The 26,026-nt window shown below is 45.3% G+C and overlaps 1 protein-coding gene across 4 annotated transcripts in view; it reads right to left on the bottom strand.

Annotated features, from left to right (window-relative positions):
* Positions 1 to 26,026, bottom strand: part of LOC124787734 (puromycin-sensitive aminopeptidase) — a 170,273-nt gene that overhangs the window by 94,456 nt on the left and 49,791 nt on the right. For 2 of the 4 annotated variants that reach the window (XM_047254585.1, XM_047254586.1), the window contains exon 8: positions 10,702 to 10,936. In XM_047254585.1, the coding sequence (XP_047110541.1) occupies positions 10,702 to 10,936 (235 nt within the window). Of the gene's footprint in view, positions 1 to 10,695; positions 10,937 to 26,026 lie in introns of all 4 variants that reach the window. The other 2 variants (XM_047254583.1, XM_047254584.1) reach the window with 1 other exon arrangement.

Below are 26,026 nucleotides of genomic sequence, written 5' to 3'. Positions count from 1 at the left end.
GATAGAGTGGCTTTAATCTTCTGACAAGTGTTGTACCTTTCCTTCAAGACACTGTCATACACTTCTCGTATTTCCTCACATTGTACAAAAACATAGGTAATTCCTTTGATATGTTTTTTTACAGAATTCAAACATTTCTTGAGGTGTTATGATATGATTGTCATCGGTCCGCTGCAGACTTGCTTTTGTGACAGCTCGCTTTGTTGTACCCTCGACACCACCACAAGCATTCTTCCCAAGCACGAAGTGAAAAAGTGCTATTCTACATCAAACCCAAAATAATCTTTATGAAAGGAGTTGTTAATAAAGATTTTTTTTGTTTTTATATTGACTTGCTGTCCCATCCGAAAAGTAAATCAGTTTGTTTTTTTTTATTTTTTTTTTTTATTTTTTTTTATGGAAGGGTGGTGCTGTTTAATGTAGTTTGTTAATTTTAGTTGAAAAATGTACACTGCTGTAGTGTTGTGTTCAAGGTAGTCACTTATGACACAAAAGCTTTGGCTCATTAGTTTATCTTCATCTTTATAATAGAATACAAATGGATGAACTGTGGCCTGCTTAATTATGTGGTGCCCTTGTACTTCATCTTGAACAACAAAGGAATAACTTTCCGAAAAGTCAGCAAGAACTAAGCATTCATCAGCTGCCAAGGTTTGCTTTTTGTCTTTCAAAAATTTACTTTCAGCTTTTGCAATAAAATGACGCATTTTCAGATTTTCAAGGTTAGCCACCAACACTTCAAAAAACTCTTCTCGTGATTTTATGACTGTCACCATTTCACTTTGTTTTGTGTCACCCATTGTTTGTATTTTATATTGTCAGGCATCAAATCGTCACCTTCGGATTCTTCAAACATGTCAAGTAAAGCTTGTTTGTCTGGACAATCTTCACATTTTCCCTTTATCATACAATTGTAACTGTCAATATTGCATACCATAACTTCCAAAATGTCTTTATAGTCAACTCTAAGATTGACCCCATTTATCACCAACTTTAGGTTCTGATGAAACAAAAATTATGTGTGCCAGATGCTCCTGAGGCAATACACCATCTTGTTCTCAACTAGCAAAACTTTGATCTTCCACTTTTAATGTCAGGATTTTCTTTTTTCAATTCAGTGAATAGTTCATTTAATTTACACAATATTAACCTTTTTTGTCTTTGAATCCTAGAACTATTTTCTTTCACAGAAACAGTCTTTTCTGCCAGACAGCAAATGGGTGTTATTGTCATCATCATAATACTTAATAACTTTATTGATTGTGTTTTCATCTACCAAATTAGATGCACTTTTCTTTTGTAATGCTGGTAAAATTCCCTATTCTTTTATTAATTGCCTTGTTAACTTAAGAAGATATTCTAAACATTAAATTCATCACTAACTTTTGCTTGACTCCAAGAATTCAGCAGTAAACTGATAGACTTAATTTTATCCTCTTTGTTTGAAGTACTGCAGTTAGTTTTTAGTTTTTCTATCAAATCATCGTATTCGGTTGGTGAAGTTTTAGAAGTTCCACCTGTTTTAGTACAAATTGTATTTTGAAATGAAACTTCCAAATTTTGACTGTAGCTGCCACGTTCTCAATTTTTGTATTCAAGGCACTTGGTCTTTCATCTTGACTTAGTTTTCTAATTTTACTGGCAAGCGACATACCCAGGATTTCACAAGCTGTATCTACTTTTTTAATGGTTGCTGATAAGTCACAAAATTCTGTATCTGAGGTTTCACTACCCTTTCCCTTGTGAATTACAAATATCTTTCTAACATGTTGGACACAATGATTTTCCTGGTATGAGATTGCCAAAAGGGCTTTTATTTTTAGAATAATGATGAAATGATATTTCTCTCAGACCTTTTGGTATAGGTTTCTTATGTTTCTCAAAAGGGTACATGCAAGACTGACCAAAAAGGTGGTGAAATTTTTTGTAAGTACTTCATTTCATGGTGTTTGCATGTTGATTTGATCTCTGGGCCGCCTCATAAGTAAAACAACACTTTTTCTTCTTCACTGAAGTCTTCGATTAAAGTATTGTCTTTAGGATACACTCCATACACACTTTTATGAGATGCTTCATTAATAATAACACCGGCAGAACACTGAGACACCATTTTTCAACTGCACACTTCAAGAACAGCTAGCTAAATAAGTGTGAGTAGACAATTGTTGGTGTAAGGGGGAAGACAACAATCAGACTTGTACAGGCTTGCAGATGCAATTGTTAGTCTGCTGAAACAATTACCACAGCATTGTTACGACAAATAATCAATAGGTAGTGTAATGTGGTGTGTTACATCATGCAATTGGTATATTTTTTCTGACTAGCCTACCAGATATCACAGATGTTAAAAACCATATTTTTGACTCGCCTTTGTAATCTTTTTTCCAATTGAATCTCAAAGTTGAAATTTATACTGAAGTTTGATATCATCAAGGTCTATTAACTGTAAAATTTTCAGATTTTTATGTGGTCCCCAGACAAAGATATTGCAGGCCACAAAATGAAAAAATTAAAAAAAAATCAATTTTTAAAAAATAGTGTATTTTTTTCTGCTCACCATTGATAATCTATAAAAAGTAACTATACGATACAGTGTAATAACAGAAAAAACATTAAAGCTGAGAAATTAATCTTTCTTTGGAAAACTACTGTTCAAAAATTGAGTTTTTTAATTTGTGGCTGATAACTTTGAACTATTAAAAATATATTAAAGAATACATTCAGCTAAGTGATAATGATGTTAAATTGTAGCCCGGAGTGAAATGTATTTTATCTGAAAGGCTTAGGACAATCCACTACTGAATAATTGTAAAAAATGTAGATGCTTGCAATCATGAAAAAACGCATGTGGCCTGGAACAAATATGGCCACCATTTCAAAATAATACACAATAAAATTTTTTAAAAAAATATTTTTGTGACTACTAAACATTGAGGAATTCACCCAGCAAATATAAAATTTTTCTCAGGTGGTCAAGCAACCAGTGCTAGACCACTTGGCATGGATTGACCCACTTACGAAAACAGCACCACAGGACCATGAGCAAAATATTCCCTTCTGCATCAACACACGGGTGTCAGCAAGATCAGCAAAATCCTAATAACACAAGGTTGTTCCCGAGGTCCAACAAGACCGTAACAAAGACCATACGGGATGGCGGCCTGGAACAAATTGGAATGGACTGAAGTGCTATGAGGACAAGAAATGTGAGTGGAGATGCCTAGCTCTGTTACTCTGGTTGCCTGCAACTCACCGCCCTGTGGTTTAGCACAGGCAAACAACAATAAATTCGGACAGAAACAGTCACACTTGGAATGTGTGTATTTACTCCAAGGAAGAACATTGTCTGAAATCTTTGTACGATTTCAATATTCTTTAGCTCCCTTTCAACAACTTACCTTCACTCCTACCATTTTTGTGGTTTACCCAGGACTTTCCAGTATTGTACTATTAAATACATAGAAACCAACAGAACAGAGCATTAGAAACATACTAAAATGGGTTACAGCTTACAACATAATTCTAACTTATGTCGCATTCAAACTTACAAGGCATATTCTGAACACTTGTGTACTAGATTTTTATATTTTTTTAAGAAAAAGTGTCCTTGCAACACAAAGTTACAGGATATTGTCGATACACTTGTTGACTATTTCTCCAAATATCACCATCCCACTCAGTGCATGTGGTGGTTTGTTGGTTTCGGGGTTTGATGGGGGCTAAACATCGAGGTCATCACTCCCCTGTTCCAAACAGACATACTTGTAAAAGGCCTGTAAAGTAAAAGCGTAACCTCTGCACCCAGAGGAAGGGAACACCAAAGGGTACAGAGCTAAAATGAACACCGCAATAACACAAAATAGAGGACACTTAAAAGGAGCAGAGCAAATAGTTGACTAGAGTAAAACAGACAATAGTGGTTGATGGATCAGGTAAAAGGTCAACCACTCAACTACAAACAAAGAACCTCCAGATGGAAAGCGTTGATAGAGGTACCAACACAACTTGTAACCATAAGAGACACTATTTTGGTATCCACGTCACAATTAAAAGTCGCTGGAGTGAGTGTAGCCTGAGAAATCATGCGAGAGTGCCCACACTAGAGTGAGTGATAAAACCCAGCTGCATGGATAAAACGTAAAATTGAGTCAGCTATAGAGGCATCGTCACCTAGAATTGAAGGAAGTGCAGCTGGTAAACTAAAGGACTGCCGCAAGGGGGCTAATAGGGGGCAGTCCATCAGAAGATGGACCACTGTCAGCCCTGCATAACAGCAACACTTGGGCAGGTTCTCACGGCGAAGGACGTAGCTGTGGGTCAACCGCATATGTCCAATTCGGAGACGGCAGAAAACAGCGGAGTCCCTACGCGTGCTCCTCAAGGATGAGTTCCATACGGCCGTGGACGACTTTACCATGCAGAGCTTATTTGGCGTGTTCAAGGCAGACGATTCAGAGCTCCAGACATCACGGACCTTGCAATGTAGGGCTGACCGGAGGTCTCTTTCCACGAGACCAAGCTCCAGGGGTGGCAAAGTGGTGGCCTGCTTGGCCAACCGATCGACACGTTCGTTTCCTGGAATGCTGATGTGGCCCGGGGTCCACACAAACGTCACTGTACGACCACACTCGGCGAGAGCAAAAACAGCATCTCTGATACCGCGCACCGAAGGGTCCCGAGAAAAACACTGGTTGAGTGCTTGCAATCCACTCAGGGAGTCACTACATATGACAAATGACTCCCCAGGGCAGGAGCGAATGCACGATAAAGAGCAACCAGCTCTGCAGTGAAAACACAGTTCCCACAAGGCAGGAAATGCTGCTCAATGTAGTTGCCATGGATGAAAGCAAACCCAGTGTGTCCATCGACCACAGAACCATCGCTGTAGACTACATCTGCATCGCAAAACGAGGCAAGAAGAGCCATGAATTGTTGACGAAGACTGGCAGGTGGAAAGGAGGACTTGGAATTGCAGGACAAATCCAAGCAAAGCCGCAAGCGAGGGAGGGACCAAGGAGGGGTAGAGGAAGAGGGCCAGAAGGATGGCGGAAGGGGAAAGGACTCGCGTGATGAGAGAAGGGAACGAACATGGACCGCGATTGGGAGACCCGAGCTAGGCCGCTGTCGTGGGGAGGGAAGTGCAGAAGATGGAAAAAGGAGCCTGCAGTTTGGTTGGTCGGGCGAGGCATGGACGCGGGCAATGTATGACGCAAGCAACAGTTGTTGGCGGAATTGTAGGGGAGGGATTCCAGCTTCTACAAGAAGGCTAGTCACCGGACTAGTGCGGAAGGCACCTGTTGCCACAATGTTGAATCGGGTCGAGGATCTGCAATGTTGAAGGTGCTGCTGAGTCGTACACCACGCTCCCGTAGTCGAGACGGGACTGGACTAAGGCCTTATAGAGCTGTTGGATGGTTGTTCGTGCAGCCCCCCAAACGGTGTGGCTGAGGCAGCGAAGGATGTTCAGGTGCAGCCAGCACTGTTGTTTAAGCTCGCGAAGCACTGTTGTTTAAGCTCGCGAAGATGAGGTGTCCAAGTGAGCTGAGCATCAAAACAGCATGCCAAGAAAGCGATGCATCTCCTCAATGAGAAGGAGCTAATTGGCAAGGTAGAGCTCTGGATGGAGGTGGACCGTTTGACGACGACAGAAATGCATCACTCAGGTCTTAGAGGCCGAGAACTGAAAACCACGGTTGGATGCCCAAAAATGTGCCTTACGGATAGCTCCCTGCAGCCGCCGTTCAGTGACACTGATGCTTGGGAAACTGTAATAAAGACAAAAGCCATCGGCATATAGAGAGGAACAGACCGATGAGCCCACTGCAGCCGCAAGACCATTTATCGCCACCAAAAAGAGGGGAACACAGAGACGAGCCCTGCAGGACACCGTTCTCCTGAATGTGAGCAGAGCTAAAATAAGTGCCAACTCTAACCCGAAAGGAGTGATTGGAGAGAAAATTCTGTAGAAAAATCGGAAGTGGACCCCGTAAGCCCCATTCGTGCAGCGTAGCAAGGATATGATGGTGCCAGGTGGTATCATACGCCTTCTGAAGATCAACGAAAACAGCAACTAGATGTTCTCGCCAAGTAAAATCTGTACGAATAGCCGACTCTAGCGAGACTAAATTGTCGATCGCTGAGTGGCCCTGACGGAAGCCCCCCTGTTGTTGGGCCAGGAGGCCCCGAGCTTCGAGGATCCACATGAGCTGCCGGCTCTCCATCTGTTCCAGGAGTTTGCACATAACGTTGTTAAGGCTGATAGGGCAATAGCGAATCTGAACCAGGTTTCAGCACTGGGATGGTAATGCTATCCTGCCAACAAGTTGGGAAAACGCCCTCCGTCCAGATGCGGTTAAACAGGGTGAGTAATTCACCCTGACAGTGCGCCGAGAGATGGCAAAGAAACTGATTGTGAATTCGGTCTGGACCTGGAGAGGTATCGGGGCAAACTGTAAGGACACTTTGGAACTCCCAAAGGACTGACTTACGCCTTAGGGTACTTGAAGAACAGGGGACAGTTGCCTCGGCAGCAGAAACAATGGCCATAGTGACCTCGTCCACTGCCAAATCAATGTCACCAGGAAGTGGAGCAATGGCCATAGTAGCTGAGGTGTAGGCTGCCCAGTCAGCTCCACGAAGAGACCATCGTGGCAGCTGGTCAGGGGGTTGGGATTGAAGAAGAGTAACCAGGATAGGAAAGTGGTCGCTACCACAGAGGTCGTCGTGGACCCTCCAACTGAGGTATGGAAGAAGACCTGGGCTACTAAGAGAGATGTTAATGGCCGAGTATGTGCCAGGAGTCAAGCTAAAATATGTGGGAGCACCCACGTTAAGGAGGCAAACGTCCTGCTGTGCCAAGAGAGCCTCAACGTTCCTACCCTGGCCCGAGATCTGGGCCCCACTCCATAAAGGGTGGTGGGCATTAAAGTCCTCCAAAAGGAGGAACGACGAGGGGAGCTGGGCAAGCAAGGCAGCTAGGTCAGCAAGAGGGACAACCTCATCCGGGAGAAAGTAGAGGGAACAGCTCCATTCCTGCCCGGATTCTAACAGCCACAGCCTTGAGAGCCGTGTGAAGTGGCACTGGGGCACTAGCAACAGTGACAAGAACATAAACACAGACACTGCCAGACACCCTGTCATATTTTACGCGGTTCTTATAGTAACCCCAGTAGCCACGGAGGGAGGGGGCCCGCCGAACAGGAAACCAGGTTTCCTGTAGAGCCAGGCAAGTGTGGCAGGGAAGCAGCACAAAAGCTGTTTCAACTCAGCAAGGTGGTGGAAAAAACCATGGCAATTCCATTGAAGGATAATGGTATCCGACTGTGAAGACATGAAAGAACCTGGGGGGGATAGGTCGTGCCTTAGAAGCGCTCTCCGCCACCAATTGCGAAGTAGCCTGATCAACTTCCATAGGAGCTGCGGGTCGAGCAGCTTCAGGTGCAGTGGTGAACTCCTTTTCTGTCTCTATGTCCTTCTTTTGCTTTTTCTTCTTTTTGGTAGGGTCCAGTTTATCAGGCTTGGTGGGCTTTTCCGACCCAGTCTCACGTATCGAGGAAGACCTGGAAGCCCTACGGCCCTCAGGTGGTGGCTTTTTCAGCCACTGGCTGACATCGGGAGGGGTAGAACTGTGGGAGGGAGGGAGGGAGGGAGGGCACCAAGCAATCCCTTCCGCGTGAAGGGATCCGGAGGAGGCGGGCACTTCTCCGGCTCAGAGGTGGGGACTGAAGTCTCCAAAGAATGAGGGGTTGTTACTCCTGATGTTGAAAACAGGGGAGCAACAGAAGAGAGTGTTCCCCCAACTACCAGGGGGGCAGGAATAGATGGCTGGGCTGGAGGGCCCACAAAAAGCGGCTGAGCTTGGGGGCTCATCACCAGGGATGGCGACATCGAAGCTGCTACAGCAAACGTCGATGAAATGCGCACAGGGTGAAGTCAGTTGTACTTGAGTTTAGCCTCTGTGTAAGTGAGCCTGTCCAAGGTCTTATACTCCATAATCTTCCGTTCTTTTTGATAAACCGCGCAGTCTGACGAGCAAGGTGAATGTTTCTGTCCACAGTTGACACAAACAGGGGGCAGCGAACACAGGACGTTGGTGTGGGAGGCACGTCCACAATCCCGACAGGCAGGGTTGGCGTCACATCTCTATGACATATGCCCAAACCTCCAGCACTTAAAGTGGTGCATGGGAATAAGGACATAAGACTTAACATCATATCGATATATCATCCACCTTGACCTTCTCGGGCAGGGTGTCACCCTCAAAAGCCAAGATGAAGGCACCGGTGGCGATCCTACTATCTTTAGGTCCCCTGAAGACAAATCGTACAAAGTGGACGCCACAGCATTCCAGATTTGCACGGAGCTCCTTGTCAGACTGCAACAACAGGTCACGATGAAAAATAAGTCTCTGAACCATATTGAGGCTCTTATGAGGCATAATGGAGACTGCAACATCACCGAGCTTGTCACAAGCAAGCAATACCCGTGACTGTGCTGGGGATGCTGTCTGTATGAGGACTGCTCCAGACCTCATTTTAGACAGGCCCTCAACTTCTCGAAACTTGTCCTCTAAATTTTCCACAAAAAACTGAGGCTTTGTGGTCAGAAACGAGTCCCCTCATCTATTCGGCTGCAAACAAGAAATCGAGGAGAATACGTCTCACCAGGTAATTTAGACCGCCGTTCCTCCCCTGGTGTGGGCAGGAAAGGGAACGATTGGGGGTCATACTGTAAAGCATTGAGCTTTCCTTTCTTAGAGACTTGTGCTTGCGCACTATTCATATTTCTTTTCATGGTGGTCCCACGAGCAGCTAGGGAAAGGAATGTCCACCGAGACAGAGCCCCGCTTGCCTGGGTAAGCCTAATACTACCGGGGGGGCGACAGGTTCCCCAGAGGTCACCCGCTAGCAACTGTTCTACCTCAACAGCCATGCATCTCCTCAGCGCGCAGCACACCTTGAGATTGAGGTTTTTTTTTATAGAGGTTTATACCATCCTCGCGACCCAGGCAGTTAAGCCAAGATCCCTGGGCTCTGTACCATACAATGATCCACCGTCGCGCCCTATGGTGGTTGTTGAAGCACGCTCAGGGCTTACGGTATTGAGGACTGGTGGCACTTTCCAGTCCCCAGCTCAGGGACCCCGGGGTCGCCAAGCCCATACCCAGCAACCAAATGCTGAGCCCCCTGAGGGGGCATGTGGTGACCCTTTGCACAAGCCTCTTCATGCCTTCCACAAGAAACTCTCCCATCAGCTCCTTCCCCCACTTCAGAACTTTGTTCTGCACCTGCTCATCTGTTGAAAATTTAATTTTACTCTTTTGTGCCTTCAGGGAGGTGAAAAGATTACAATCTGAAAGTGCCAAGTCAGGGTACCATGGGGGTTGGTTCAAAACATTTCAACCAAGTACGTCCTAGAGTGTCTTGGGAGCTAAGGCTGAGAGAGAATGGGTGGTGTTGTGCAACAAGCACACTCCTCTTGCCAGCATTCTCCTCCTCTTGTTTTGAATGCTCCTTTTAACTTTCTTCTGGGTCTCACAATATTGCTGAGCATTGATGGCCTCCCCTTGAGGCAGAAATTTGACCAAACTGATGGCTTTTTGGCCCCAAAACACTGAGGTTTTTTTTTTAACCCGAAATTAGGGTTTTGAATTTTTTGGCAGATGAAGAATTGATGTGATGCAACTGTGATGTCTGCCTTTTTGTCTCAGACTTGTAATGAGCCACATGTTTCATCTCCAGTGACAATAGAACTCAGAAAATCCTCCCCTTCTAATACAAGTCATTCAAGAAACTCTCACGCACTTCTGACTCAATTTTTCTTGTGCTGCTACGTCAACTGTTTTGGGACCCATCTTGCAAATAGTTTCCCATATCCCAGCATTTCTGCGAATGTCTTGTATAAGAAAGATTAGAAGAGTTGTGGAAACATCGTAGAAATTTCATCCACTGCAAATCGACAGTCTTCACGAAGGTTCCTAAATTTATTGCCCCAAATGATCAATCAAAATGAAGGTCTTCCACTCCTCTGTTCATCAGGAACATTTGTTCTGGATCTACTAAACTCCCTACACCACTTACACTATTTCCGTCCGTAACATCTCTGTCATCAACTGTTTTGGTGCGTGAAAAAGTTTCGGTAGGTGTTATTCCTTCTGTGAGTAGGAAGTGGATCACAGAATGTAGCTTGCACCTGGCTGGATTTCTTATCGACATCTTTCACATAATTGGAAACTGCAACATGACTTTATGTACTACCGTGATCCTGCAATGATCGCTCTGGTCAGGGGATAGCCCTCTACGACTCTGTGTTGCCAACCCTCAAAAAACAAAAAACTACAGCCCATTATGGTCACGGTGCACTTACTTTTTGAAAATGCCTCATATTATTATAAGGTATACTTGTAGCACCCTAATAAACTAACAGAACACTATTTGAGCCTAGTATTTAACTGGGTATTCCAGACAATTATTTGCTGCCCAATTTTGTACTAAAATGAAGGCTTTTTTACACTTAAATAAAATTTCAAAAAATTATAGCCACTAAAAGTTCATTCTTTGTAAAGGTATCAGTAGCATTCTCAAGAACACATGTTTCACAGTATAATATATAAAAATAAGTGCATAATGCTGAAATTTATTTTTTAACAACCAAAAGGAGCCCCAAGCAAGACTAATCTAATCAGACATTACTCACACTCACTTGTGCTACCATCAGCACAGAATTTTTCTTGAGTTAGTGTAAGGGTCCGTGTCGTGGGTCCTGACTGTTTACTTAAAACCTTCACCACTGGGAACCCCATTTGTTTTGTCCACGTTGACATAACAGCAGCCACTGGTTTATTGCTTGCTTCTTCCAGTGCTGCCCATAGATCTTCAGTGAAAGTATTTTTATACTGATGTCGAGTAAGATATATATTCATACCTTTGCGGAAGTCCTGCAAATTTAAAACACACAAAAAATTATATTAATTATCATGCATGTCCAGTAAACTAAATAAAGAGGCAGCAGTGTCATATCTCAAGGAGGAATACAAGACAATTCCATTTGGGCAGGAGCTTGTAGAATAACTATGGCTCAAATTTAGAAGAATAGTTGACCAAGTGCTGGATATACATATGAGGGTAGCAGATATGCTGTACTCCATTTTGAAATGTTTATCTATAAAGGAAGGCAAAGGATAACAGCAAAAGTTTAATTCTCAAATAACTGCAAAGATGAGTGATATTGTCACATTGTAATTACAATCAAATCCAGGGTTGTGAATTAAGTACAACACTTAGCACTGAAAGTACGTTTATTACAGACACCAATGTACCAAACAGGACAGAACTGCTTCCTGGGTAAAACCACTTCTATTTATACAGACATCACATTACAGAATATGCACGCATTACAAAACATAAGAAGTTACGAGCACCTTCCAGAAATGATAAATAGTAAATAACAAATAACTGCGAGTGACACAATTTGAGCCTGTGACCTGCAGCACACGAGCCAGCGACAATAACTGCCACTGCACATTGCATGCAATACAGTTCACAGCACTGCTCACTCTCCTGAAGAAACAGCAACCTGCTGTTTCAGAGGTTCTCATTGGTGCATCTCTGAACTAGATCTTGTAGGGTTCTCTTTATGGCAGAACTGGAGGATCCTTGCATTGTGGTTGCATTGCCACATCTTTCTCACAAAGGTAACCTCTCCCATCGAAGCTTTGAGATCATCAAGCAGGCCTTCAGTTCCCCTGACCAAAAAGCCCCATCGTCAATCTACACCTCAGGATGGTAGTAGAGCTCATATGGAGGATATGTATGCCCCTGTGCTTTTGTCTTCTTGGTGCAGGATCATAACCCTCAACTTTGTATGTGATGTCCAGTATCTGGTGAAGAATATGATACAGCTCAGAGTAGTAACTTTTCCCATGGTCCTCCTTTCCATATAGCCCAAAATAACCATACCAAGCCTCCCAGGCTTTATCTCATTGGTCAGTTCTGGTTTAAATGAGAAGAGTGTATCCATTGTTGTTTTGGCGTTGTGACCATGCAAGAGAGAGAATGTGAAGTCTTTGTGTCTTCCTTTGCTGTGTTATTTGGAAATGTCATCAACAGCAGTATGGTATCCTAATCTCTCTGTTTGACATCAACGTACATCAAGAGCTTATGTGCCAGATTCTTACTGAAGCACTCTGAGAGATCGTTCATCTGTGGGGGATAGGCAGTTGTCATATTGGTGGGTGATGTCACACCCTGAAAGTACAAGGGTCATTTGGAAAGTAAAGAGCATTTTGTTTTGACATGTGACCGCATCCCCCCTCCATCACTGCCAACTGACCACTGACCTTGGTACTCATCTGCTTCAGTTTGGTAGCAGCTGCAATCCAATACGGTTACTTACTGCTTCGCTGTGCGTTAAAATGTGTAACAAAACTGACAATCCCACCAAGTGTGTGGTGAGTTCTGTTATCCGTTTTTTAAACGCGCAAAAAGTCCAACCCATCGAAATAGCTGAAGTTTACATTGTATGGTAATGTGATGAACAAAGCGAAAGTTCAGAAGTGGTGTATTGTGTTTAACAGTGGACGGAAGAATGCTCACGACAAAGATCACTTGGATCAGCCCTCATTGGTGACTGGTGAACTCAAACCAAAAGCTGAAACAAAACATCAAAGAACATGGGCATTTCACTGTTAGTGGACTGTACTCATTCTTTCCAGATATTTCAAGAACTTTGTTGTATGAGACTGCTAGTGGAGATGTGGACTATAAAAAAAGTGTGTGCCAGGCGGGTTCCTCTAATTTTGTCAGACAAACACAAAACCAAACGAATGGCAGTTGCACAGACATCTCTCAGTCACTATGAAAAGGATGGTGAGGAATTTTTGAATCATATTATCAAAGGTTATGAGACTTGGATATCACATCTCACATCAGAAGCAAAGTGCCAAATAATGGAATGCCATCATTCGCAATCCTCAATGAAAAAAGTAAAACAAATTTTGAGAACCAGAAAGATATGGCTACATTGTTTTGGGATCATAAGGGTGTCCTACTGATTGACTACATGCCTAGAAATGAGACCACAAATGCTGTGGCCTACTGTCAGACACTTCAATGATTTCATCGTGCCATTAAAAGTAAGTGCCATGAAATGCTAACCAGTGGAGTCATCCTCCTCAACAATAAACCACGTCCACATGCAGCAGGAGTGACACAGGGCTTGCTTCAGTGGTTTCAGTGGGAAATGTTTCAACATTTGCCATACAGTTCAGACTTAGCCCGAAGTGATTATCACTTATTCCCCAAATTGAAAGTTTTTTTTGAACTGACAATGCTACAGAAGTGGTGATAAACTTAAAGAAGCCATTAATCAGTGGTTCAAACAATTTGGTGGCAACTGATTATGCACAAGGCACAGAAAAGTTCGTAAAACAGTATGTAAAGTCCATAAATTTGAACGGCGACTACACTGAAAAGTAGCTGGGTAGCAAATTGTAAGTAAAACACAGTTTATTTTCATTATATCAAGGAAAAATTTCTGCAGAAACAAAAGTTCTTGACTTTCAGAATGACCCTCGTACCTATGAAACTGATTTCCACTGGAAAACTTTTCCAAGATCAAAGATAATAAGACAGGCTGCTCTGTTCTTCAAAATAATGTCTTCTACTAGGAAATTTTGCAGTTTTCAGAGCTTCGGCAGCTGGCACAGCTTTGGTGATGTAGCAGTGGGTGAGGTAGACAGTGCAGACTATTATCCATCAATTCCCATTGGTTGGCTTAGGGAACCTGTCAAAGAGATGAAATGGTGCTGCTGTGAGCTGAACTGGTATCAGATGCCTTGGAAGTAATCGTGGAATGTGCTGCATTCGCTGGCATTCCTTACAGTGATTAATGTAGCATTCAAAGGATCGGCAGAGACATGGCCATTGATACTTGTGTACAATTCTGTTTAGTCTTCATGAATCACAGATGGCCAGATGATGTAGCATTATGGAAAGCTGGGGTGACGAGTAACCATTTCTGCCCCATTCCACTTACGTAATGTTCCATTTATTCATTGAAATTCTTCTTTGGACACCTCCTCCTTCACGGCTTCTATAGTTTTCAGCAATGCTGTGTCTTTCCTCTTTTCAGCAGCAATGTCATTTGATGTAGTGATGACAGTTTTCATCTATGTTGCTGTGTTCAGCCAATAAAAGGCAGTCACTGTGCTTGTGTCTGTGTGTATCATATGACATCGTACACCTGAAGCTTCAGTTCCCTTATCGCCAGTCATCCTGATGGCTCCTTCAGGCTAGTCAGCCACAGAAAAGAACAGTGATTGGTTTTCCAAAAAAAAAAAATTGGCCAGAACTTGCTGATGCCCCAAAGAATTAAAAGGTAGTTTTTCTCAACTGTGGAGCGAATCACTTCAGAGTGGTTAGAAGAATTTGCACAACAACTGCACCTATCCCATAACTGTTTGCAATGGTGTGATGTTCTGCCTCGGCATTCTCATTATACATTGCTAGGACTGGAGAAGACTCTAGTGCCTCCTTAAGGCAAAAAAAAAGAACTACTTCACAGCTAGTTCATGCACTCTGATGTAGCTGGAGCATTACATAGGGCAAATGATATAAATTTAATCTCCTACACGCTGTCAAGTGTTATAAAGACAGTCTTTTCCCAGGCATCTTTGACAACCTAAATTTGCCAGTAGCCTGGCTCCTTGTCCACAGTTGAGAAATACTTTGCGCCTTGCAAGCAGTCTAGGATGAAGGACACTCTGACAGTTCAATGTCATCATTACCACTTCCTACCAAATTAACATTCTTGAGCTGGCTACACCCTGCATGAGTGCTGGCTAATTGGTGGATTATCCCCAGTGTTGATATGGTGCGTTGCAGTGGGCCACTTGGTCTGTCTTCCTTCTAATTCAGATACAAAAGTAACCAAGGCACAGAACAGATAATACTCATTAATGTTGATTGATTGATTGATTGAGATAGATTATGGGACCAAACAGCGATGTCATCAGACCTGCGATTCCGAAGCGAGTTACAGAAAAAAAGAGGCTCTGCTAAAAGTGGACGGATCCTGTCAGGGGAGTCAAATTATAAAATAATGAACATTAAACACACACAGTAAAGGCATAAAAGGTGAGACCAAACCTAAAAACTGGAAAAAGGGAGAGCGGTTATGGGGTCACAGACTGAGAAGACTATAGTAAGTCCCAACCACAACCAACCTGCCTCTGCTCCAAGACTAAAGGAGAACCTCGTATTTCGAAATAAAAACCAGTTTCACATGAGAAACCAAGGACCAGTTCAACCACCCGGGGATTGTCTGCTAATATTAAATTTAAGGAATCGGGAAGACTATACTTAACATGAAGGGCCTAAAGGAGGAGACATTCCACCAATATGTGAGAGAGAGTCAGTCTGGCTCCACAACTACATCGTGAAGGTGGGTCATTACTTAGTGGAAAACAATGGGTGAGCCGGGTATGACCAATGCGTAAACAGGATAAAACAGTGGACTCCTTCTGAGAGGAGTGGAAGGAAGAGTGCCAAACTGCAGTAGACTCCTTGATTGTGCGGAGTTTATTACTATGAGCAGTAGCACTCCAGGTGGCATTCCGCTGCTGGGCAAAGAGACATTTCATGTAGATCCGTATATCCGCAGCTGGAATCCTGAAAGGAAATGGGTGGTAAGTATCTACTTCTCCAGCGAAACGGTGAGCCAATTGATTCCCTGGGATGCCCACATGACCTGGGACCCAGAGAAAGAGGACTGAACAGGCGGCACGCTCAAGGGCAGAGAGAAGGTCATGGATAGCACAGACCAAAGGGTGACGAGAGTAGCATCGGTCAGTAGCCTGCAGGCTGCTCATGGAGTCTGAACAAATTAAAACACTGTAGAGAGAGGCCTGAGAAACAAAGGTGCTTGAAGCCAGTAGTAGACCACCTTATCAATAGTCTTAGAACCATCAGTGTAAAAGATGGTGGCACCCTGGAACTCTGCAAGGATGGCACAGACAAGGTGCCGAGAAACCATAGGAGCGACAAAGACCTTAGGACCCTGGAATAGATCAGTCCTAATCCACGGTCTAGGCACCATCAAGGGGGGGGGGGGGGTTATGGGAGGAAAGACACGGGGTGCAGTCCAAAGAGTGGAGATGGAGATCCCGACAGAGGGAAACGAGATGCATGCCAACCAGCAATCCCACCCATTGGCAGGTGTTAGGGAGACATCCCTCACTGGCGAAGAGCACAGGGTACACAGGATAGTCAGGGAATTGCCGAATGGCGATTGCATAAGAAACAAGGAGTTGGTTCTGTCGGATGTGTAGAGGGGGAATCCCTGCTTCTGTGAGGAGACTATCAACAGGACTAGTGCGAAAGGCACCAACAATGAGATGCACCCCACAATGATGGACAGGGCCAAGGAGTTTCAAAGTGGAAGGAGCTGCTGAGACATAAAACTGACTACTATAATCTAGTCTGGACAAGACCAGAGCACGGTAAAGATGGAGAAGAGTTGAGTGGTCTGCATCCCAAGATGTGTGGGCGGGAAGGCAGAGAGCATTAAGCTTCCACAGACATGTAGTCTTTAGGTGGCGAATGTAGGGCAGCCATGTCAGCTTGTTATCAAAAATAAGGCCCAAGAAACAGGACTGTACTACAACTTCGAGAAGCTGGTTGCCTAAATAAAGTTCTGGATCAGGGTGTACTGTTGGTTGACAACAAAAATACATAACCCACATTTTGGAGGGAGAAAACTGGAAGCCATGGGTGGTGGGCCACACAGAGGCCCATCGGATGGTGCCTTGGAGCTGGCACTCAGCACATGCTACCGAGTGGGTGCTGCACCAGATGCAAAAACCGCCAACGTATAATGCCTACGTAACCAGAGGCCCAACATAGGTTCCAAGCCCATTGATGGCAATGAGGAAGAGTGTGAACTTCACACAGAACCCTGTGGGACACCATTCTCCTGAATCTGAGGGGAACTGAGTGAAGTGCCAACTCTAACCTGGAAGAGCCAGTAAGGTAAGATAAAAACTCACAGATAAAAATCTGAAGGGAACCCAAAAGCACCAGTTATGGAGGGTAACTAAAATGTGACGGCACTAAGCCATGTCATATGCGTTATGTAGGTCAGAGAAGACCGTAACAAGGTGCCACCAATGAGTAAAAGCCTGTCGGATGGCTGATACCAATCGGAGTAAGTGGTCAGTCGGAGATCGCCCTGCCCAGAAGCCACAATGATACGGGGACAAAAGGCCCCGAGACTCGAGAACCCAACATAATCTGAAGTTGACCATCCTTTTGAGCAGTTTACAAAGTACATTTGTAAGGCTAAATGGGAGCTAGCTGTCGAGAGATGGAGTTTTCCTGGGCTTAAGGATGAGGATAACTATACTGTCTAACCACTGTGATGGAAAAGCACCCGTAAGCCAAATGTGGTTGCAGACCCAGAGGAGCTATTGCATCTGGGGAACATCCAAGTGTTGGATCATCTGGTTGTGGATGGAATCCGGCCTTGGGGCTGTGTCTTGTGAAGAACTATGAGCCTACACCAATTCAGATTCAGCAAGGGGTGCATTACAGGGCTCAACATGGTGCAGAATGAAACAGTGGGGGGTCTGTTCAACTCTGCGTTTCTGCCGGAGAAAGGTGGCAGGGTAGGAAGAGGACGATGATGCCGTTGCAAAGTGTGTCGCGAGGTGTTCTGCGAGGACCAATGGATCAGTGCACAGAGCACCTTGGAGGTTCAGACACTGGACAGATGACTGTCTCTGGCAGCCCAGAAGGCTACGTAGCTTTGACCAAACCTGCGATGAAGAGGCATATGTCCCCAGGGTGGAAACACAGCACTCCTAGCATTCCGCTTAATAAGGTAACAAGCCTTAGCATGGAGACACTTAAAAGTGAGGAGGTCGGGCTGTGAAGGATGTCACTTGAATCGCTGCAGCACCCGTCGGCAGTCCTTGACAGCAACTGCAAAATCCGTGGTCCATCACGGTACTGGCCGATGATGAGGGGGACCTGTTGATAGGGGACAGCAGTGCCAGCAATATGAAGAATAGTGGCAGAGATGTCTTGCACGACTACATCAATGAAATTCGAGGGGGGGAGGGGGGGGTATCAAAGTGGACAGCAGACGTATATAAAGGCCTATTAGCCCTGCGGAATGCCAAACATGGAGGCCTGTCCACCTGGCAGCAGCAGGAGAACGACAGAATCACCGGAAAGTGGCCACTGTCATGAAGGTCATGGTGGGATGACCAATGTAGGGAAGCCATGAGGGCAGGGGAGGACACCATGAGATCGATAGCAGAGAAGGTGCCAAGAGCAGCACTGAAATGGATAGGGGAACCATCATTGAGGATACACAAATCGAAGTCTGTGATAAATTGGTCAATTAGGAGACGCTCTATTCGTTGTAGTCCTTACACAAAATGTACATTGGCAGCGGCAGAATTGTTCTGCAGTCACCTTCAAAGTCCGGCTCCCTAAACTTTTTCAGTAGTGTTCCTCAAAAAGAATGTTACCTTCCCTCCAGGGATTCCAATTTGAATTCACTAAGCACTTCCGTAACTCTTACTTGTTGATCAACTCCACTGGCAACAAATCTAACAGACCGCCTCTCAATTGCTTTAATGTCTTCCTTTAATCCAACATGTTGGGGTCTCCAACATATAAGCAACACTCAATAATAGGTCACACAGGTTTCCTGTATGTTGTCTCCTTTATAGATGAACCACGTTTCCCCAATTTCTCCCAATAAACTGAAGTTGATTGTTCACCTCCTGTACCACGATCCTCATACGCTTGCGCCATTTCATATTGCTTTGCAGAGCTACGCCAAGATACTTAAACAACGTGACTGTGTCAAACAGGACACTACTAATACTGCATCTGAACATTACATGTTTGTTTTTTTATTCATCTGAATTATCTTACATTTTCCTAGATTTAGAGCTACCAGCCATTCATCTCGCAAACTAGAAATTTTGTCCAAGTCATTTTGTATCCTCCTACATTAACTCAACTGTAACACCTTCCCCTGCATCACAGCATCATCAGGAAACAACTGCCAACCCTGTCAGCCCGATCATTTAAGTATACAGAAAATAACAGCGGTCCTATCACATATCTCTGGGGAACTCCTGATGATACCATTGTCCCTAATGAACACTCACTGTTGAGGACAATGTACTGGGTTCTATTACTTAATAAGTCTTGGAGCCACTCACATATGAACCTGTTACATATATACTTGTACCTTTGTTAATATACTGCAGTGGAGCATCGTGTCAAATGACTTTTTGGAAATCCACAAACTGGAACCAGTCTACTGCCCATCATCCATAGTTCACGGGATATCAAGGCAAGCTCAGTTTCGAACAAATACCTCCTAAAACCATGCTGATTTGTGGACAGAACCTTTCCATCTCAAGGGAATTTATCATATTCCAATTGAGAACATGTTCAAGAATTCCAACTGATGTTAAGGATATTAGCCTGCAATTTTTTGCGGGCCCGCTCTTTTCCTCTCTTATATACAGGAGACACCTGCACTTTCTTCCAGTCACTTAGGCCTTTGTGCTGGGTGAGAGATTTCCAATAAATGGAGCTAAGTAAGGGGCCAATGCCACAAAGTACTCTTTGTAAAACCAAGTTGAGATTCCTTCTGGACCTGGTGAGTTACTCATTTTCAACTCTTTCAGTTGTTTCTCTACACCAGGGATGCCTATAATTACGTCCTCCACAAGTGAGTCTATGTGGTGATCAAATGACGATATGTTTGTACAATTCTCCTGCATCAGTGATTTCTTAAAGGTGAAATTTAGTATTTCTGCTTTCCTTTTCCTGCCTTTTACCACCATGCCAGACTGGTCCATGAGTGACTGTACAGAAGCTTTCAACCACTCAGTGATTTTACATTTGACACCACCTTCAACATTCACAATTATGTCTGGTTGCCATCCCCTCCGCTCACCGATAAGGTGGAAGGTCCCTCCCTAAAATAAAGCGATAACCCCCCCCCCCCCCCCCTCACAAATAAAACTTAAAACGAGATCCGCCGCTGAGGCATTGTCAGCCTACACCAGGGGCGCAGGGTGGCTAAGTTGGGGCAGTCCAATAAGATGTGAGCCACAATCAACATCGATCCACAATGGCAGAGAGGGGGGGTCCTCACGACGGAGGAGATAACTGAGTCAAAGAAGTATGGCCGATGCGGAGCCGGCAGAGGATGACAAAAGGCCTTACGACAGGCCCATAAGGAGGACTACCATGGAGTTGTAGACTCCTTAATTGCCCTGAGCTTGTTCAGCGAAGAAAGAGTGATCCATTCTGCATGCCAAAGGCGCAAAACTTGACACATAATGCCAAGCGAAGGTGTATTTCCAGAATGCCAATAGCAAGAGATGTTCTGGTAGTAGCTAATTTAGCCAGTCAATTGGCAAGTTCATTGTCAGGAATCCCAACATGGCCTGGGGTCCAAATGAAAACCACCGAGCATCCACATTGACCGAGGAGAGAAAGGGAGTCCCAGATAGCAATGACCAATAGGTGGCGAGGGAAGCACTGGCCGATAGCGTGCAAACTGCTCCATGAGTCACTACCGATAGTGAAGGATAATCCTGAGCAGGAGCGGATATGGTCCAGTGCGCACGAGATGGCTACCAATTCTGCAGTAAAACACTACAGCCATCTGGCAAGGAACGAAGTTCCATGTGTCGCATGTAGGTGTAAGGAAAACCAGTGCAGCCAGCAATCATGGAACCATCAGTATAGATCACTTCTGAACCCTGAAGAGAACTAAGGAGACAGGAGAACTGGTGGCAAAGAGCCATTGGAGGGACAGAATCCCTTGAATCGATAGAGAGACCAAGACAGAATTGCGGCCGAGAGACGCACCACGGAGGGGTACGTGCGTGAGCGGAGAAGAGAGGTGGTAAAGGCAATTACTGGAGCTCAGAAAAGAGCGACTGAATGCAGACAGCCACGGTAAGCCCACATCGCGGCCGCCATTGCAGCAGGTTAATCTCCATGTCTGGATAAAGGAGAGCATAATTAAGGTGCTTTGGGGTGCAGCGAATGCGGAGTGCATAAGATATCAGCTGTTGCTGCGAGAAGGCTAAGTACAGGGCTAGTCCGGAAGGCACCAGTCGCAAGTCGGACCGCACACTGGTGGGTGGTGTCTAGTATCTCCAGTGTCGAAGGCGACGCAGTACCATAGACAGGGCTTCTATAGTCTAAACGATACTAGACCAAAGCATGATACAATCACAGGAGAACAGAGCGGTCTGCACCCCGAGTGGTATTGCACAGACACCTAAGAGCATTGAGGTGGGACCAGCACATTCTCTTCAGCTAGCGAAGGTGAGGGAGCCAGGTCAACCGGGCATCAAAGACTAGACCCAAGAAGCGATGGGTGTCCACCACTTTGAGGGGCTGGCCATCAAGGAACAGTTCCGGACGGGGATGGACTGTATGGCGACAGCAGAAATGCATGAAACAAGTCTAGGCTGCCAAAAACTGAAAGCCATGGGAGAGCGCCCATGAGTGCGCCTGACAGATTGCCCCCCCTGTAGACTGTGTTCTGCAGCACCCATTACAGAGAAGGCGAGGTAGATACAAAAATAATCAGCATACAAAGAGGGAGACACTGTCGGCCCAACAGCTGTCACCAGACCACTAATGGCTATGAGAAAGAGAGGGACGCTCAGCATGGAACCCTGTGGAACCCCATTTTTTGCCGATGAGGAGAGCTGTAGGATGAGCCAACTTGGACCCAAAAAGAGTGACAAGAAAGGAAGCTACGGATAAAAACATGCAGAGCGGCATGGAGGCCCCATTCGTGAAGGGTGGTGGGGATGTTGTGGTGCCAGGTGGTGTCATAAGGTTTATGCAAACCAAAGAAGACTGCAAGGAGGTGTTGCCGATGGGCAAAAGCCAGCCAGATAGCAGACTCCAGGTGGACCAAGTTATCCACCGTAGAGCGGCCACACCGAAAACCACTTTGAGTAGATGACAAAAGGTCGCGGGATTCAAGGATCCAAAACAGTCACCGACTCACCATGCGTTCAAGGAGCTTGCAGAGGGTATTAGTAAGGCTAATTGGACAGTAGCTATCCAACTGAAGAGGTAGCTTCCCTGGCTTCAACACCGGAACAACAATGCTTTACAGCCACTGGGTAGGAAATACTCCCTCACACCACAGACGGTTGAAGAGGGTCAGTATATGACAGTGGCCAGCCACTGATAAGTGTTGGACCATTTGCTTATGTATCCGATCCGGTCCAGGAGCCATGTCAGGACAAAGGGCGGGGATGCTGGCAAATTCCCATTCGCTGAATGGGACATTATATGGTTCTGTGCAGCGAGAAACAAAAGACAAAGGAAGTCGTTCTGAACACACTTTCAGGAGGAGGAACGTGGGTGGATTGGTAGGGACAACATAATGCACAGAAATTCCTGCAACTCCGGTGGGAGGACAGTGGCCAGAAATTCGCCAGAGAGGGGGAGGGGGGGAGTGCGAGGGGGAGGGAGAGGGGGGAGTGAAAAGGGGGCAGGCAGAGGGGGGAGGCAGAGGGGGAGGGGAGAGGAGGGGGAGAGGTGGGGGAGTGGGGAGAGGGAGGGGGAGGGAGAGGAGGGGGTGGGAGAGGAGGGGGAGAGGGAGGGAGAGGGAGGGAGAGGGAGGGGGAGGGAGAGGGAGGGGGAGGGAGAGGAGGGGGAGGGAGAGGAGGGGGAGGGAGAGGAGGGGGAGGGAGAGGAGGGGGAGGGAGAGGAGGGGGAGGGAGAGGAGGGGGAGGGAGAGGAGGGGGAGGGAGAGGAGGGGGAGGGAGAGGAGGGGGAGGGAGAGGAGGGGGAGGGAGAGGAGGGGGAGGGAGAGGAGGGGGAGGGAGAGGAGGGGGAGGGAGAGGAGGGGGAGGGAGAGGAGGGGGAGGGAGAGGAGGGGGAGGGAGAGGAGGGGGAGGGAGAGGAGGGGGAGGGAGAGGAGGGGGAGGGAGAGGAGGGGGAGGGAGAGGAGGGGGAGGGAGAGGAGGGGGAGGGAGAGGAGGGGGAGGGAGAGGGGGGGAGGGAGAGGGGGGGAGGGAGAGGGGGGGAGGGAGAGGGGGGAGGGAGAGGGGGGAGGGAGAGGGGGGGAGGGAGAGGGGGGAGGGAGAGGGGGGAGGGAGAGGGGGAGGGAGAGGGGGAGGGAGACGGAGAGGGGGAGGGAGAGGGGGAGGGAGAGGGGGAGGGAGAGGGGGAGGGAGAGGGAGAGGGGGAGGGAGAGGGGGAGGGAGAGGGGGAGGGAGAGGGGGAGGGAGAGGGGGAGGGAGAGGGGGAGGGAGAGGGAGGGAGAGTACAGATGCATTTGTTAGAGCAATTGGAAATATACAACCACATTCACAACAAACATGACTGCCTACTGAATGTCCGACTAGAAGTAAAAACCAAATGTACCTCCAAAATTTCGTACAATTCCTACAATTTGAGATGGCAGAAACAATAATTAATTAATTGAGAGGGAGAGAAAATTCTTCATGGGTCTTAACAAGCATCTTTCAGAACTAAATAATGGAATGAGAAACTGTATAAAAGTATTTGAGGTATGACGCATTATCTCCGAAGTAAGTCCAGAAGTGTGCCATATCTGTACACATATCACATTCTTTGGCACATCAGATCAGCAGCCGATGTAAAAACATGTATCCGTCATCTTGTTTTTAGTTTACTTTATTGATCAGTAGGGATTGTAAAAGAAAATCAGATCTCTTCCTTATAATATGTAAAGGGGGGCTTTTCAGGAAGTAAATACAAAGCATAGAGCATATATAAGTAAAACTATGCATCACAAAAACTTTGTTATATTTTAGGACACAAAACTGGATGCAGTATTTTCTACAGTGTAATTTATGAAAACAGCTGTGGTGTTCTCTAACCAAAACATATAAAATAATTCCAGAGGGTGTCTTCCAACAGGATACCACCACCTACATACCACTGTTGTAACTCAACCTCCTCTACAGAATGTCGACCAGTTGTCTTGGCCTGCTTGATCACCAGATCTTCATCTACATTTATAATTCGCAAGCCACCCAACGGTGTGAAGCGGATCATTCTCCAATCGAACACATATGGGACATCATCAGACGGCAGACTCCAGCATCATCCATAAACAGCATTAACTATACCTGTACTGACCAACCAAGTGCAACAGGCATGGAACTCCATCACACAAACTGACAGCTGGCACCTGTACAACACGATGCATGCACGTTTGCATGCAACACTCTGGCAGCTATACCGGTTATTAATGCACCAACATTTCACATTTTCAACGGCTTATCTCAAGTTTACATTACTCTGGTATCCTGCAATGTTAATGAGTTAAATATATTACCTAGACGAATGTATTCCTAAAATTTCATTACTGTACATTAATTATTTTTTGATGTTGCCTTTTTTCCATCAGTGTATTTAGATTACCATTGTTGCATAGGGCTAGAACATTCTGTATGAACAGATGTGTTGTTTACTCCATGATGTTGGGCCCTATTTTTCAACTGTTCCCCCTCAGCTTAGCCGGGAATTTGTCCCAACTATTGAGCTTCTCTTCGTTGTTTGCAAATCATTGTTGGGTGTGTAGTCCAAGTAAAAATAACATTTGCCGAACACTTCCTAACATCCAACCTGTTCTATCTGGTGACTCAATCGAATCTTTTCAGCCATTGGGTCATGCCTTGATCAGTGACTCCAGAGAAGACTGAGGAACACCCGATCAATGTATACAGCACAGTTTGCAGCCGTATCAGTGTCAGTGGCATTGAAAAATGGCTGAAATCGTTAAAATTTAACAAGACTTCAGGGCCAAGTGGTATCCCTGTCAGATTCTACAGTGAATTTGCAGCAGATTTTGCCACCAGATTAATGAGGGCTGGATAAAAGAGTTTCTTGTGTAAAAAATTTCCTTGAGACAAAAAGCTTCTGTCCACAACACAGCATGGCTTCAGAAAGCATCGCTCGTGCAAAACTCAGTTTGCCGTTTATTCACTTGATATCCTGCAAACCGTGGCTGAAGGACAACAGGTATATTCCTTATTCCCAGATTTCTGGAAAGCATTTGCCACAGAGCCCCATTGCAGACTGTTAATGAAGGTAAGAGCATATGGAATAGGCTTTCAGATACCCAAGTGTCTCAAACACTTCTTAAGCAATAGAAGCCAGTGTGTTGTCCCTGATGGCCAATTTTCAGAGATAAGGGTATCATAGAAGTACCTCAGGGAAGCATGATAGGACCACTATCATTCTCTGCACACATATATTATCTGGCAGACAGGCTAAGCAGAAATCTGCGGCTGTTTGCAGATGATGATGTGAGTAGGAGAATATGATCACTGAGTGACTGGAGGAGGATACAAGATGACTTAGACAAAATTTCAAGTTGATGTGGTGAATGGCACCTTGCTTTAAATATAGAAAAATGTACATTTAGGAAGATGAGTAGCAAAAAATAACCCCACAATGTTTGAACACATCATTAGTGGTGTGCAGCTTGACAGTCAAGTTGATTTAATATCTAAGCATAATGTTGCAAAGCATTATGAAATGGAGCTAGCATGGAGGACAGTAGTTACGAAGGTGAATGACAGACTTCAGTTTATTGGGACACTTTAGGAAAGTGTTGTTCCTCTGTAAAGGACACCACATATAGAAAACTTATGTGACCCATTATTGAGTACTGATCGAGTGTCTGAGATCCCCACCAGGTTGGGATAATGAAAGACATCAAAGCAATTGAGAGGAAAGCTGCCAGATTTGTTATTGGTAAGTTAAATCAACACACAAGTATTATGGAGATGCTTTGTGAACTCAAACGGAGATTCCTGGAGGGAAGACAATATTCTTTTCGAGAAATGTTACTGAGAAGATTTAGAGAACTAGCATTTGAAGTGTGGGACAACTATTCTGCTGGTACTAAAGTACATTCTACAAAAGGGCCACGAAGGTAACAGAAATTTGATCTTGTACAAAGGCATATAGACAGTCAT

The sequence above is a fragment of the Schistocerca piceifrons genome, chromosome 3, assembly GCF_021461385.2.
Source record: "Schistocerca piceifrons isolate TAMUIC-IGC-003096 chromosome 3, iqSchPice1.1, whole genome shotgun sequence".
Classification (NCBI taxonomy): domain Eukaryota; kingdom Metazoa; phylum Arthropoda; class Insecta; order Orthoptera; family Acrididae; genus Schistocerca; species Schistocerca piceifrons.
Note: the sequence above shows the minus strand (reverse complement) of the source record. Positions and strands in the feature narration are given on the sequence as shown.